We start from the raw sequence: 15,521 nt of genomic DNA, 5'->3' as shown, positions 1-15,521 counted from the left end.
CGTATCTTGCTAGCTTCCATATGCATTATATTCCATTTCTGATATATCTAATACACTTACTGCCTATGTATTACAGAGGGATTCAGAATGTGAGGCAAAATGACAGGCTTACACTTGTTCTTCTCAGTGAGGAAGCATTCTTACATTCAAATACTCTCTCATGAGGTGAAATGATCTGCCCTGAGTCTCTAAAAATTGTCTGAGGCCAATGCAAATTTTCACCTTGTAAAAATGTACAGCTTTAGTGCTTCCTGAAGAAGACTTTCATTTTAATATGTGCATCTCAAAGCACATACCCTTAAAACTTCTTGCTCTTAAAAGCATGGAACATCCCACAAGGGCCTAGGCAATATCTCAACAGACCAAAACAAGTGCTTGTGTCCAACTTACAATGTATGCCAGTCTCCAGAAGAAGATTTTGTAAACATCACATGCTAGTGAGAATGTTTGCCATTTGTACCATCTGAGATTCTGATACATAGTTCTGTCTTTTCCCTGGATTTTCAGCTTGTGATGCATACTCACTAGCAGAAGAGAGAGAGAAATATCAGTGTTTCAGTTCACAACTACAGATGATCAGATGAAACCACACATGCAAAAAATAAGATATGTCTGATATTCCTCACGTTCTCAATTCCAGTCTTGGACACGTTGCTATAATTTTACCATATTCAATTCTACTCCAGTGGTGGGAGGAGATTCCTCAGTGGTGTATTTATGCTGACTTTAAAATAATGAATCTATTAAAAGTATTACTACTCTTTATGTACCTTTAAATGACATGCTTCCAGAAAAATAAATGTATATTAATAGAAATATTGGGGGAAATATCTTTCACTCAATTTGGATTATGATACCAAATTTAATTCTACTATTCAGCAATCTGTCTTCATACTGTCTTTCTGTAAATGATCCTTGTAGCTACGTATTTTGACAGCTATAGAATAGTTTAATTTCTTTCTTTTATAGATGCATCCAGGTACACATAATTTCTAACTGCCAGCTCCTGAACTCCTTGCCAAGACATATCTATCACTTTTAAAATAATTTATTCTTTCTCCTACTGAGTTCAAGTCTTTAAATGCATCATCTTTTTTTTTTTTTTTCCCAATTGTAAAGGGTTTAGAATTGTATACTCTCTTGAATGGAAACTTTTATTAGTGCAAGATTCATGGAAGAGCCATCAGTAGCATTTTGGTAAATTAGTCCTTGACAAACAGTGTAGTTTTGAATGTCTCTTCATGATGTAGGACACACAAATCATTGCTCATTTTCTAGACAGGTAGCATATTAATTAGATATTACCGGGATTCTTAAACCATTAATATATGTGGTTTGCAACAGTCTTACTGCTGTGACATAATATTTATGTCAAGTTGGTCTTACAGGTGGGTATTTTCTTCCGGTCTAGCTTTCAGGCAGCAGAGTGATGCCAAAGTGATTGGATAAGTACAAAGAATGGTTTTCATTACTTGATGATGGTGGGAAGGCCCTCGTAGAAGATTTTCAAGATGTTAAAGGGGGAGCAACTTTAATCCTGCAAGAGGCCCTTGAAGCTTCTTTTAGCATTTGCAGCTCTGGGTGGTCCAGCTGAATCCTTTGTGGTCATTAGTGTCCCCCTAAGCATTTTGATGACAATGCAATTTGTGGACATTCTTGTGATGAGGGCCTGCTAGAATATTTAACAAGCTCTCAGCATCCTTCACTGCTTCTGTGCTGCTTTCATGCCCCCATCTTCCTGTATTTTGTCTGTCAAAAATTGAAAGAGTGCATTGAAAACCTTCTCCGCCAGATACCAGTGCAGGGAAGGTCTGGTGAGCAATATTATAACTGAGAATAAACAGAGAGTTGCATATCCAAGAAGGACTGAGTAGTGCTCATGCTAGAGCTGAAATCAGTTGCCTGATTGGTTCAGTGAAAAAAAACAAAAAGCTGACATCCATCCATCCATACATGGGACCAGACGCAGCCATCTGCCAGCATCAGGACCTCCAGGCACAATAACACAGTTCTTCCAGGGAGCCGAAGCTCCATGGCCCTTGGAAAAGGGATAATGCTAATTGGAAACCACAAAGCTCAAAGGGGTGAGGAAAACTGATTAGCTGGCTTAGCTCAGTAAGAAAATGAAAATATTTGGCTCAGATGAGGCTCAAAGGAAACAGGGAATCTGTCTGAATTCAGAGTCTCTGAGGCAGTGCTGGGCCCGAAGCTTATTTTCAGGAGAGTGCAAATGGATTTTACTGTTTCTTCCCAAGTAGAGCAGTTACCAGCAACTACCCCAGAGTTTTGTGAATTGCTAGTTTTATTTCACAAGCCTTCAGATGTATTCATCTACACATTTCTGGGAATTAAAAGGAAACTATCAAAATTAAGATCTCTTCCCATGAAAGAGAAGAGGGGCTTGCAAGAGAGGCATGAACCAGTATCTGTGAGATTTAGAAACAGCCTCTGACCCTGCTACCAGCAACCTAAACAAAGTTAGTTGTTTTTTTTTTTTTTCCATTCACCTGTAAAACAATATGATATTGCCTCTTATATCTATCTCAGTCCAACATCTAGCATAAAAAAGCCTTGATCTTGTTTGGATCCCCTGATTTCCTGATTGAGTAGACTCACAAAAATGTACTTCACATCTGCCTCACAAATTCTGAAGTGAAAATGTTACAGGTTTGTTTTATTTTGTCCTGCCCCTTTGTTATGATGGTGCCATTCACTAAGGAGATCCTGCAGTGTTTTCAACATTTGGGTTGGTGGGCTCAAAAGTGAAGTGTTCCTGTAAGCACAGCAACAGTATTGAAAAGTTTGGGAACCCATAGAGAAGTCTCTGAATGTCCTTGCTATATAGAGTCAAAGTAATTGAATCCTTTCCTTTCATTATACCCACCAGAAAGACTTGAATAGAAACCATGTGAATCTACCCTTCCTCTTGGCCTTTCTGTGGTCACTGGGAAAATTATCACCTGGATGTCATTACCTTGATTAATTATTTACTGACATATTTTAAAATCAAAGAAATGTCAAATGTAAAAATGTTTCATCTGCAGTGATTTTTTTCAGTCATCTTCAACGTGCCCTCATTAATTTCTATTGAGTTGTTGAATATCCCTTGCATATTTAAGAGCCCAAAATTTTCTGCTGCACGGTTTGTGAATCTTTCTCCATTAATAGGCCATCTCAACCAATTTTAATTTCTTTTGCATGTCATCAGTAAGTATTGTATAAAACTTCCAAAATGACCTTCAAAAATGTTGAGTTTATAGTAATACATTTCACCAAGCATTGGCAGTCTTGGGAACTTTCTCCATAATTTTCCAATATTCATGCGTTAGATTCTCTGTATAGTTTCTGGTGGTTTAAGTCTGGTGCTGTTCTTTCAATAACATCGACAGCCTTGTTGAATGTTGAAGAAATAGAAGAAATGTAGATGAATGAAAAGTGAAATTATTTAAAGCAAGTTTGTTTACTGATCTTATAATGTTTTTAGCAACACTTATAGATAAGGAAATGGATCTCATAGGTAACTGGAGTGGTCTTGTGTAGGATTAACTTGATTTATTTCAGGCTTCATTGGTACAGTTTTCTTGACATTAGTATTTCCTTCTTAAGCAATGGCAGAAGTATGAAACAATGTTTTTCTCATCTGAATTACATGAAAGTAAATGATTTATAAGTTAAAAAAAAAAAAAAAAAAAAAAAAAAAGCCCCACAATAATCCCATGAGCTCTCTGGGTATTAGACCACCATTATGAAAAGCTTTCCTGTCCAAGAGAGTCAAATAGTTTCCAGGAGAAGAGAGTATAACCTAAGTAGAGGTGTTCTAGCTGCCCTGTATACCAAAACATTTGTGCCCTTAGCAACCAGAAGACTTCCAGTAGTGACTGACCCCTTTCTGTCTTGTCATGAATGCAAAAAATAGCTCTGCTCTAGAACTTCCAGAAAACTGCTGGTAGTCACTAGATGCCTCTCTGAAGGCAGTAAATCACTGTCACTGGAGTTGGTCCTACTCTTCTTTGTGGTCAACTAAATAGGGAACTCTTCAGGATGCATTTTTAACTTTCAGCAAGACAGAGAAATGTGGTTGAGTTCAGCAATTTTCTGATTCCTGGCTGGAAGGGATGTGTGTTTGCAGTGCTTCTCAGGCATGACAAGGAAAACCAAATCTGTTGCCAGCAGGCTAAAGTTCCTTATAAAAAAATATTCTTATTGAAGAAAATCTAGAGTTTCAGTAGCTGAAGAATGTCATAACCCCTGTTAAGCTAATGTTTCTTCAAAATGGATAGAGAATTTTTTACAAAATTGCATCCCAGAGAACATAGGAAGAATTCACGATCAAACTTGGAGAACATGGACTGTCATAGACACTTTTGAGTTTGGTACCATAAAGCTGGAAATGTGATCAGAAATGAATAAAGCTCAGTGCAATAAAGAGAAAAGTTACTATGCAAGGAAAGAAGAAATGGGGGTAATGCTAAGAATACCATATGTATGCTAAAGATAATAGGAATCCATGAGACCTTCCATTTTGTTTCTTGACCTTCATTCATATTCCTGCATACTCAATGAGTTTTCTACTCACTCTTTGGAACAGGTAATCCTCTGAGTTGCTTATATCTGGCAAACCTCAGATACCTTTGTTATAAGACCCAAAATGCATAAATTTACATGTCATGTTACTTAATTTCATTGTATAGCCAGCCCGTGTGAGGTTCTACTCCTTCTCTGCTTACGCTGATGATTTGGCAGACACTGTGATTCCAAACTCTTTATTGAAGCTCTGTTCAATATTCAGTCTATTTTTGTGACTTTTATTTTTGCTAAAAATCAATTATCAGAGAAGAGCATGAAGCTGTTCTGTCATAAATTGCATTTCTTGCATGAAAGTTGTATTTACTCCTTTTTCAGGCTTATATAGAGTATATTTGGTATTCTTTTTTTCACAATTCATTCCTTCAAAATGAAGTCAGCCTAGTGGACTAATGTTTTCTTTATATTCTCCCTTCATTTCTTTCTGGAAGGTTGCAGATGAAATATACTGATGACACAGAAAAGCATTTTCATATACACCAAATATAAAATCTGGCTCAATATTCACTATGACTCCTAATTTGAGACCATATTTTCAACTTAGTGCATTTATTTGTTTTCAGTGCTGGAGTTGGTGAGTAAACTGGGGTATTTTTAGTTTTAAAAATGTTCATAACCAGATAAAGGTGAAGTTGAAGGTAAAGGTGAAGGTAAAGGTAAAGGTAACAGAGGCTCTGTAAGGACCTCAGTTAATTCACTTGTTATCTGTTTTGCTGGAATAGTTGGTGTAATTTCATTTTGAAGATGTATCATATTCATGCTTTTGGATTTTCTTTGTTTTTGTCTTTATCTCTGCTGCAGATACTCAAAGGACAATAAATTGATTCTTTTTTCCAGGTCTTATCTTGACAGCCCTATTCAAGTTAAAAAATTGTACACTATGGTAATCAGCCAGATATGTACCATGTTACATTGCATTTTCTTCCAAGCTCATGTGTACTAGGAATGATTTTTGTAGGTCAATAACAGTCAGTTAAACAAGATGTAAGCACCTGACAGTTACAGCATTTATTAGGCATAGGAAGTATCACAATAATTTGCATATTCACTAATCTCTGGTGGTTCAAATTTATAACAACATCAGTTAAAGACTACGAGGGTTAAGAAAATTCTAATCTCAAGCCTTAGAAGGGGATAAACCCAAGTCCCACATTCCACATAAACCAATAGGTTAATAAAACACAAATGACTACTACAATCACATTACAAAATTCTCTTACATTTTTCCCAGCAAATGATCATTTTCCAGTAGCAGATCTATGGTACAAGCAAATTCTTTAGTACACAAAAAATACATTTTTCTCCTTTCTTTCTTCACTTTTATACAGAACTCATCATTGATTAAGCTTCAGATTATTCAGGTCATGATGAAAGAAGGCCTGATCCACACTGGGAGTTTGTCATGTATTATAGAGTTAGAAGTCTATTTTTTTTCTTTTTTTTTTTTTTTGTTAGTGTGAAGACTGATAATAAATAAAATTTAGCAGCCTTTAGCAGTGAAAGAACCATTTGCCTAATAACTTATTCACTAGGTAACACTGGTGTTCAGCCAAAAACCTGCTTTTTCTTGACATTAAGGTACTGTGATTAATGGATAAAGAATATTGTTCTTTCTGCTTTTTGAATTGATTGCTTTAAGCTAATTCTCTGGCTTAAAAAGGGGGGCAAACTTGGTCCCTGTGGTTGTTCCAAGAACAGTTAATGTCTATCATCCAATGATTATTTTAATATGTAGCATAATACAAACAGTCCATGCAATGTGGACTTTCAACTTTCTCCCAGGTCTTTTACTTAAAAATATGTTTGTTTCTCATTGAAAATGACTACTTCTCCCAGAGTAGATTAAGCATCCATAAAAGTCTAGAGATATATTACAAGATTCTGTGGTACATTGTGCATGTCAAATGCAATAAAACTTAAATTTTAATGCTCTGTGAAGCTTAGCATTATGGTCCTTTTTTATCATGTGTCATAACCTGATTCTTTTCTCCTCTAAAAAGCAAACAGTTTCTTTTTACCAGCTCTGTAAGCAGAGAAGGAGATACAGATGAAAGTAGTACACCGACACCTCTGACAATACATAGAGCAGCACGGATGCCTCAGACACACATGGCACGTACATGCCCAGTGTTATCGAACCAGGACGCAGATATTCAGAGCTGCTTCTCCATCTTAGAGGGTATTCAAGTCCATACCTATACTCAGTCTACCCGCCAGGTATGCTGGTATAATATGAAAAGGGCACTCAGTCTCCCATGCTGAAACTTTCTAATTATTTAAATGAATTTTACCAGAAAATAGGCCAATAAATCCAGTTAGTGGGACACTTTCTTTGGAAAGAGGAGCTTAGCCATTTCTTGACCTTGGCCTTAACATATTTTTCATATAAAACTTAATCTGCCACTCACTAGAGCAAGGTTTGGACTCTGCATCTGCAGATGCAGAGTAGAGATCCATGATGTCTACTGTCCTATATCGCACATTGAAACAACTTCAAAGTATTGCTTTGATTTAGGACACGTGGCTAGGATAGAAGTCACAGATCCTGGTTCCCACTCTGTTTATGAAGAATTGTCATAGATCAGGCCAAATATTTATCTACCTCAATGTCCAATCTCCAACAGTAAGTAAAAAATGGATACTCTAGAAAGGGTGAGACAAGAAAAGTGTGCAATTATACCTTCAAAATATAGTACCAGCATAGCAAATCTGAGCAAAAGGTAGCAAGTTTCTGTGGAACAACCCTCCGTGGATTTATCTGACATGAATTTTCTATTTGGTCTCTGAACAAATGTTAGCAGCCTCAACATCCTGTGACAATGAATTCTAGGTTTTAATTAGGTGTTTTCTGAAGAATCCCCTCTTTCTGTTTGGTTTGAACTCTTTTGATGACTCCCATTTCTGGTATTAAGCAAAATGGTGAGCAAGTCTGCCTTAGTTTCCTTCTCTAGATCTCTCATGATTTTATGAACTTATATATCTCTGTATGTCTTTGCTTTCCGTGCTGAAGAGCCTTAGACTATTGAATTCTACTTATACAGAAGATGTACCTTTGATTATCCCGTCTGTATCCTGCCAGTTTTAATCTATCTGCTTTTATGCGCGAGGAACTCACCAAACTCCATGGTGCATTCAAGTTTACTTAGGATTTAAACAGGGACATGATATTTTCTGTTATGTTCTCTGTTTGTTTCCTAGCAGTTTTTTTTTTTTTTTTTCCTACAACTAACAACTATAAAGACAACATTTTCATAGAGATATCTACCACAAATTCATAAGAATCCTAATTTTAGGACCTGTAGTTATGTACATAAAATCCCCATGCGTATCAGTTTGCATATATGAACAATGAATTTCACCTTCCATTTTCACCTTCCATTTCATTATCCTGTAATTTAGTGTGGAGGTCTTTCTGCAACTTCAAATTTGCCAGCTATTTTTCTTTATCTGTCTGAGTGACTAAGTATCAGTAAGCATTTGTCACTTCCCTATCTTTACCTCACCTTTTACACGATTATGTGTTTTTGGGACACCAAACACCAATTCATGTGGTACTGCATTGTGGAAATTTGCCGCTTATTCCCATCCTTCCTTTCCTGCCCCAACTGCTGTGTTTTCCCCAGTGTCTGTTGGACTCTGCCCTTGTAGCAGAGCACCCAGACCATGCAGCTTATTCAACACTTGATGAAGGTTACATTTGTTGTCATGTAATGGCATGACTTCACCGAAAAGCATGACTCTTCTTCATGTGCCATTTTACAGTTGACTGGCATTGTTTCACAGATGTGAATTGGAATCTTTCTGAGCTGAAGTGATCTTGAACTTAGATTTCCTTCACAGGGTCTGAGAATAGTGCTCTAAGCACTCTGCTTTCTTACGTGGGCAATGCCAGTGGCCGCATTGTATGAGCAAAGGAGGAGGACCACTGATTCTTTAAAGAAATTAAAGACATATATATCTTCAGGATAGAGCCTTGTAGGTGGTAAGTTTTGGTATTTAGCATATAAAAGTCTAAAACTACACCTAGTTTATCCAAACGAACCTGGTTAATTTTACCATATGTTCATCAAAACTTAAGTATTTCTGGGATGTCCAAAAGCAGCATTGGAACATTACTTTTCAAAACTGAGACACTTACAGATTTCAAGTTTTCACAGGGATGAGTATATCTTAAAGTGATAGCGATTTAAAATAAAATCTTGCAATAAAAGGGAGAATCTGACTGATCCCATAAACATCAGTGGAATTCCAAGCAGGCTTCCCAGATTGATTTCTGGCCTGACAGGCTTCATGACTGAGTCAGTGGAGCCCAGAACTTCACAGACAGTATTGGAGGTGCCACTGGGCTCAGAATGTATGGACTGAAATGGCTATCATATGTCAGACCATAAAACACATTCATCCTAGAAGTCTTACTGCATTTGCTTGTTTTTTCTTGACTTGCCTGCTGTATGGACTGATGATACATAAAGCAGTGCCTTGGTTAGGAATAGTTTCCCATAGGTGGGAATAATCATCACTTTGTTAGCTAGCCACAATAAATCAGAAACATAGTGGGGTGATGAATTCCTTTTCTTAGGCCTCTGTTCTTCTATCACCGACTCTTGCTTTGCTACCTTTGAGAGTGTAATGAAATTAAGAATTAGCCTGCTTGTCCTACTTACATTTATTTCTTCTAGTTACAACCATCCTGTCTGCTCCCACTCAGTAAAGGCTCAGCTGCTTTTTCTGTGCAGAACACAGATGTGCCTTATTCTGAAGGCAAGCCTGTGGCATACTGCTATAGCAGACAGGCAATATCTTGTAGTTAGCATAAGTCTGTGGATTTGTTTTCCTGTTTGGTTTACCACATAAAAATCTTACCCTTCTCCAGTTTATACCTGCTTTTTTTTTTTTGTTTGGAGGAAAGAGTACTATTTGACTTGCCTACACGCTGTACCATCGTCTGTTTCTGAGCAGTGATGGGATTGTTGTTTACATATTGGGATTGTAGGTTGTTGATACACTACTTTATAATATTGCAAATGCTATGCTTAGAGACTGGGTCCTTAGAAATAAGGAAAAATGCGTAAACTCACTACAAGATATTTCTCAGCCGGTGACTTTGCCTTTTCCCCCTGACAGCCTGAAGCTCTCCGGTCGCTCCGGCGCTCTGACAACTTTCCCTGTACGAGCTGCGAAGAGAAGCCTTGACTCTTTGGGTCACGCAAAGCGCAGGCAGCTGCCGCGTGGCTCACCCCAAGCCCCCGGCCGGGCACCCCGCGGCCCCGGCGCCCCTCTTCCCACTGTCTGCTACCACCGGGCTGCCCTCGGCCCCCTCCGACGTCAGCTTCACGACATCGAATCGGTCCCTCCCGGGAAGGATTCCTGCAGCTCCCGCTCCGGGCTTCACATTCTCCTCGCCCCTCGGGCCCTTCCCAGAGGGAAAACACAGATCCCTAAAGGTGCTTCAGGGCCCCAGAGGGCACCACGTCGAAGGGGTGCGGTGTATTTAAGCACACCGAGCTAAGTAAAACCGGCGCGATTCGCCACTTACTCGGGAGACTGCTTTCAATATAAGCGGCAGATTCAGCAGCAGAAATATCGACTCGATTTCTTGCCTGAAATGGAAGACAGCGGGGCAAAGGAAATGTGAAGCACTTTATATATATGTATATATATATATACACATATATATATATACACACGCATACATATATATAATTTCTTTTGCTCTGTTTACCCGGCTGCAAAACTTTTGAGGCGATCCGCCCGCTACTCCGATTTCCAAACAGTGATATCGATCTGTGCCTCAGTAACGCAACATTATTAGCAGCGTTGTATTTTCCAGCGCTGGGAGCTTTGTAGTTTTGGAAGTTAAGGTGCATCCCCCGCCCGGAGCGGAGGGAGCAAGTGGAAATCGAGCAGCTGCGGGGTGAATTTTGGGCGGGCGCAGGGAAAACTGGGGACCTCCAGCACCCGGGGCTCGGCAGGCTTGCTTTTCCCAACAACAGCTGCTTTTCTGCGGCTGCAGGTCCCCCGGCAAGGAGCAGCTCAACCCAGGGCACCTTCCCCAGGGGCTGGGACCGCGACCTGGCATCTCGGGGCGCGGCGAGAGGCGGGGAAGAGCCGGGAAGCGACCGGGATTCAGCGCCCGGAGCGACCGGCGGCAGAGCTGCGCTGCCTCGGGCGGTGGGATCGGGATCCGAGCCGGTGCCCCCTCCTCAGACCCGGCCAGCACCGGAGGAAGCACCTCGCCAGCGGGAGATTTGCCCCTCAGAGTTTTCTTTGCCTGTCCCTCTCTGGTTTTGTCTCCGGGAAAAGTTTTGGGCGCTTCAGTCTGTCTGGGGGGAGAAGAACCTACGGTGCGAACACGCGTTTCTGAACCGGTGTAAAAGGCGAGTGTTTTAAACAGCAGCACCAGCAGAAGCAAATGAATAGATGGGTTTTAATGATCATTGGTGTACAGCAGGGCAGACAGGGTACGGCAGCAATCTCTCACAAGCCAGCCGGGACTCGTCAGCCAGAGCATCGCTCTCTGACTTCTGATCCCTCTGCTTTACGCAGACCTCTCGTCTGCTGGAAGGTTGTTTTCAGTAAAGTGCTTTTCCCGAAGATTTTAAATTTTTCTTCTCTCTCTCTTTCTTCTTTATTTTTCTTTTCCCCACCCAACAGGTTTTAGTGTTCACACTCACGTGGAAGAAACGCCAAGCAACACATACAAAATAGCGATATCTGTGAGCGGTAGAAGGCGATGTGATAAGCACAATCTACGAATGGCAGGGCTGGTTTCATTTTAAGGAGAATTTAGGGAATTCGGACACTCACAGCCTGAGAGGCCAGGTCATACTTCTGTCCCTCCTAAGGTATTACCCTCACTGAGATGCAGCGTAAAAGTGTGAGGGGGAAGGACGAGTAATCGTTAGTTAAAGGAGCCCTTCGACGTCAGCGCCGTTGTCATTTAAATTCCCACTAATTAATCGAGCTATTTAAAGCTTACGCTTTAATTCGCGAGCATCACGCTTCCCGAGGCCCCGCAGCTCGCCGGGGTCCGAGTTATTACCTCGGCTTTGGACGCCTCCTTCGGAGCGAGCTCCCCAGGCCCGCGGGGCAGAGGATGGATGGTCGGGGGAGGGGGGAGAGCAGCGCTCAGCGCAGGTTTTGCCCCTGAGGCTGGAGCCCCTCTGCCGCCGCGCCCCGAGCCTGGCGGGACCACCGCCGGCCGCCCCGGCAGGGGGCTCCGCGGGGAGCCCCGGTGCCCGGCCGCCCCCAGCCCCAGGCTGTCGGTGTGACAGGGAGCCTCCCCCCGGCCCCTTCCAGCCCCCGGCAGTGGCTTTTCACATCACCTCTCCGCCACTGAAGGTATAAAACGACGATAAAAGCTCTTACCTGCGACCTGGCTCTCACGCAATCTGATTGTACACAACACAAACACAGGCAGGGGCACGGCCACCAGACGGAGCGGGCCTCCGTGCCGCACGCGTGCCCCCTCCCCTGGGAGCCCGGGGGCCTCCGCTCCCCCGGCCCCCGGCCCTTTAGGAGTGCACCAGGACGGAGTGGAGGGAGCCCTTGCCCTCGGGGGCGCCGCTCGCCGCCTGCTCCAGGAGCGCAGCGGAGGCCGGGGAAGCGGCGGGGCAGATCTGCGAGGCGGCGACCGTCAGGGCGGGGATGGCCGAGGCGGCAGGCACGGCTGGAGCCGGCTTGATGGGCACCGGGACGGCGGGCATGGTCTGCGCCGGCGGGTGGCAGAGCGCCTTCACGGGCACCCCGAAGGGTCCGTAGTCGGGGGACACGGGCACGCCGGCCACCGGGTCCATCACCCCGACGTGGGGCCACATGGAGCTGACCACGCTGCTGAGCTGGCTGGGCACCGGGTAGCCCAGGTGGTGCATCACCGAGGCCAGCGGCAGCCCGCCGGCCTGCAGCACGCCCTTGTAATCTCTGCCGATGATGTTCTCGATGGCGAAGGGGTGCTTGAAGCCCGACGGCTGCCCGCTGCCGTAGGGCGAGAACTGCGGCAGCCTCCCCACGGCGGCGGCGGCGGCGGCGGCGGCCACGGCCGCCTCGGAACCCGCCAGCCCCGGCACCTTGCCCGGGGGAGGCGGCGGCGGCGGCGGCGGGTGCGGGTGGAAGTAGTGCACCATGTGCGGGGCGGGCGCGGGGGGCTTGCCGGGACCCCCGCCGCCCGCCCCGCCGCCCGGCCCGCCGCCGCCGCCGCCGCCGGGCAGGTGATGCTCGGGCCGCAGGACCTTGAAGCGCTTGCGGCGCCGCAGGAAGCTGCCGTTCTCGAACATGTCCCCGCAGTCGGGGTGCAGTGCCCAGAAGCTGCCCTTGCCCGGCTGGTCGGGGCGGCGGGGGATCTTGATGAAGCAGTCGTTGAAGGAGAGGTTGTGTCGGAGGGAGTTCTGCCAGCGCTGCGTGTGCTCGCGGTAGTAGGGGAAGCGCTCCATGATGAACTTGTAGATGTCGCTCAGGGGCAGCATCTTCTCGGCCGAGTGCTGGATGGCCATGGCCGTCAGGGAGATGTAGGAGTAGGGCGGCTTCTGGTCGCTGTACGAGCTCTTCCCCGGCCTGGGCATCGCCGCCCCGCCGCGGCTCTCCCGCGGCCGCACGCCCCGGCCGCGGCGCGCTCCGGGCTCGGGATGCTGGGGACGGCCGTGCCCTGCCCCGCCGCCGCCCCTACATCGTGGGCGCCGCCCGCCCGGACCACGCGCGACCGCGACCCCCCCGCGGGATGGGCGCACGGAGCCCCCGGGCGCCCTCGCCCCGCGGGGTGCGCTCGCCTCGGCCCCCCGCCGCTCGCCGCGGGGCCGCGGGGGGCTCGGGGCGCGCGGGGCAGAGACAGCTCCCGGCCGCCGCGGGTGTCCCCTTCGCCCGGCTCCTGGAGGCCACCGGGTCGCCCGGGGTCCTCCGCTGCCCCCTCGCGCTCTCTCTGCTGGCGCTGGCGCTCGGCACGCGGCGGGGGCTGGGGAGCATGAAATTACCCCGGGTCTCTGCGGAGACGGGGAGCAAGGAAAGCAAAACGCCCCTCTCACCGCTCAGTCCGGCGTGCCCGAAAAAAAGTTTGCGGCGGGAGGAGGCGAGCGCTGGGAGACGGCGGGGAGAGGAGGCGAGCGGGGCGGCGGCAGCCCCGGCTGTGTCGGGTGTGCGCGCTCCGGCGCGGTTTTGTAATGATGCCCGAGCCGGGAGACCCCCGCAGCTCCTGCTCTCCTGCTATATATCACATGACAGCGGCTCGGGGACTTGGCGCCTGGTGGCAAAGGAGCGAGGAGCGGCTCCCGGCTTCCCTCTCACTCGCACCTCCTCAGCTGGGCGAGGTGGAGCCGGGGGGGGCGAGGAAACGCCATGTGAGGGCGAGATCCTCTTTCAAAACACAGGGCCGGGAAAAGATGCCCGAGCAGGGCGGCCCCCTCCTCCCCCTCGCCCTCCCGGCCCTCCCGCAGCCCCTCTGCCCCCTGCCCCTTACCCTGGCCCCGGACCTCCCCTGGTCCCCCGGGGGCACCCCGGGGAAGGGGGCGTCGGGCCGGAGCCGGGACCCGGGCAGCGGCGAGCTGCGACCCTTGGGAGCTGCTAATTCATTGAGCCTGAAAAGCCGCGCGAAGCCTAGCACGAAACTCGGAGAAACGCGGGGAAAGGCTGCGTTTTCCTCTCCAAATCGTTGCGGGCACCTCGTGCTACTCGGCCGCGCTGCGCCGAAGGCACCGGCAGAGACACCCTGCCTGCGCCTGGCCGCGGGGTGCTCCTCGCCACCGCCGCCGATCTGGCAGCAATCAGCGAGCGGTGCGGTGCGACCTTTCGTGGGCATCCTCCGACAGTGCCCTGCGAGCGCGGGCAGGCTGCGGATGCGAGCGAGGAACGGGGAAAGCAGCTGAGGTTGAAGGAAACCCTGCCAGCCGAGGCGGCCACCGGAGCTCAGTTAGCGGGGTGCTGCCATAGGAGGTGCCAGCCTCGAAATGATCGCCCCGGCCTTTATTGGCTAAACAAACAAACGTGTTGGAGGAGCCGCACGGGCCGGACCGCGGCTCCCCAGCGCTGCTCAGCACCCCCGACAGGGTGCCCAGCCCGGCGGGGCCGCAGCAGGGGCCGGGGCCGTGGTGCCCCGAGCATCAGAGGATCGCTTCTGGCTGCGTGTCTGCCCCCGAGCCCGGCGCCGTGGGTACGGGTGGAAACGGGGCGAGGGAAGGGGGAGGAACAGGGAAAAAAAAAAAAAAAAAGAGAGAGAAAAAAAGCACCAAAATACCCCCCAAACAAACAAACAAACAAAAAAATCCGGAAAACCTTTTAAATGAATACCTAAAATCCCAGCTAAGGGGTTGAGGGAAAAGACTAATTTAAATCCCTTCCTTAAGTAAGTTGTGTTTAATAGTATTATACCTGGCCTCTGGTAGATAGGGGAAGAGCATAATCAAAGGTGAAGAATGAGAGTAAGTGGTAGGCATTGGAATTTCTGAAAGCCAAGTTTCGAGGCGTGCTTTAATAAAGTTTCAGGGTATTGTCCAAAGTGTTCGCTTTGCCTCTGAGAATGTAGGGGACATTTATGGTGGCCGAAACGTCCACGTGTGGCATCTTAGGGATCTTTCCCTCCAGTTGCCAACACGAGGAGAGCCGACACTCGGGTATCTTTCCCTCGTGAATGTGTGTACGTTTTCCCAGAAAACATTTTCTTCGTGTTTTACTAATTTACCCCACCTTCATCGATCAGAAGCCTGTCCTCACGTTCTAAGTCCCGGACCTGAAAGTCATTGCCTGCCTCACCTCCCCGTTTAAAAACCCGGCGTTTTCCCCACGGATAGCACGGACGCGGGTACTCTCGCAGATGAACCCACTTCATTTCTCTTGCAGCCGGATTTTATTTTATTTATTTATTTATTTATTTATTCAGGAGTACCGAACCAGCCTAAGAGCCCAGTGCAATCCGAAACGCGCTCTTTGCATTTGTTCTTTCCCGATCCCTTCTC

General features: G+C 46.8%; 1 protein-coding gene across 2 annotated transcripts; it reads right to left on the bottom strand.

Moving 5' to 3' along the window:
* Positions 1-12,098: 12,098 nt before the first annotated feature.
* Positions 12,099-13,142, bottom strand: FOXB2 (forkhead box B2). 2 transcript variants are annotated; one of them, XM_035558563.1, is made up of 2 exons: positions 12,785-13,142; positions 12,099-12,664 (listed from the first exon to the last, which is right to left on the bottom strand). In XM_035558563.1, exons 1-2 carry the CDS (start codon positions 13,140-13,142, stop codon positions 12,099-12,101), a joined length of 924 nt encoding a protein of 307 aa, XP_035414456.1. The 2 variants fall into 2 exon arrangements, with proteins under 2 accessions (XP_035414456.1, XP_035414455.1); XM_035558562.1 differs by having other exon boundaries at positions 12,099-13,142.
* Positions 13,143-15,521: the final 2,379 nt, after the last annotated feature.

This window comes from Cygnus atratus, chromosome Z (genome assembly GCF_013377495.2).
Source record: "Cygnus atratus isolate AKBS03 ecotype Queensland, Australia chromosome Z, CAtr_DNAZoo_HiC_assembly, whole genome shotgun sequence".
NCBI classification, from domain to species: domain Eukaryota; kingdom Metazoa; phylum Chordata; class Aves; order Anseriformes; family Anatidae; genus Cygnus; species Cygnus atratus.
Note: the sequence above shows the minus strand (reverse complement) of the source record. Positions and strands in the feature narration are given on the sequence as shown.

Excerpts from the sequence above, each read along its gene's own strand:
- FOXB2 (XM_035558562.1), bottom strand. The coding sequence starts at position 13,142 with ATGCCCAGGCCGGGGAAGAGCTCGTACAGCGACCAGAAGCCGCCCTAC.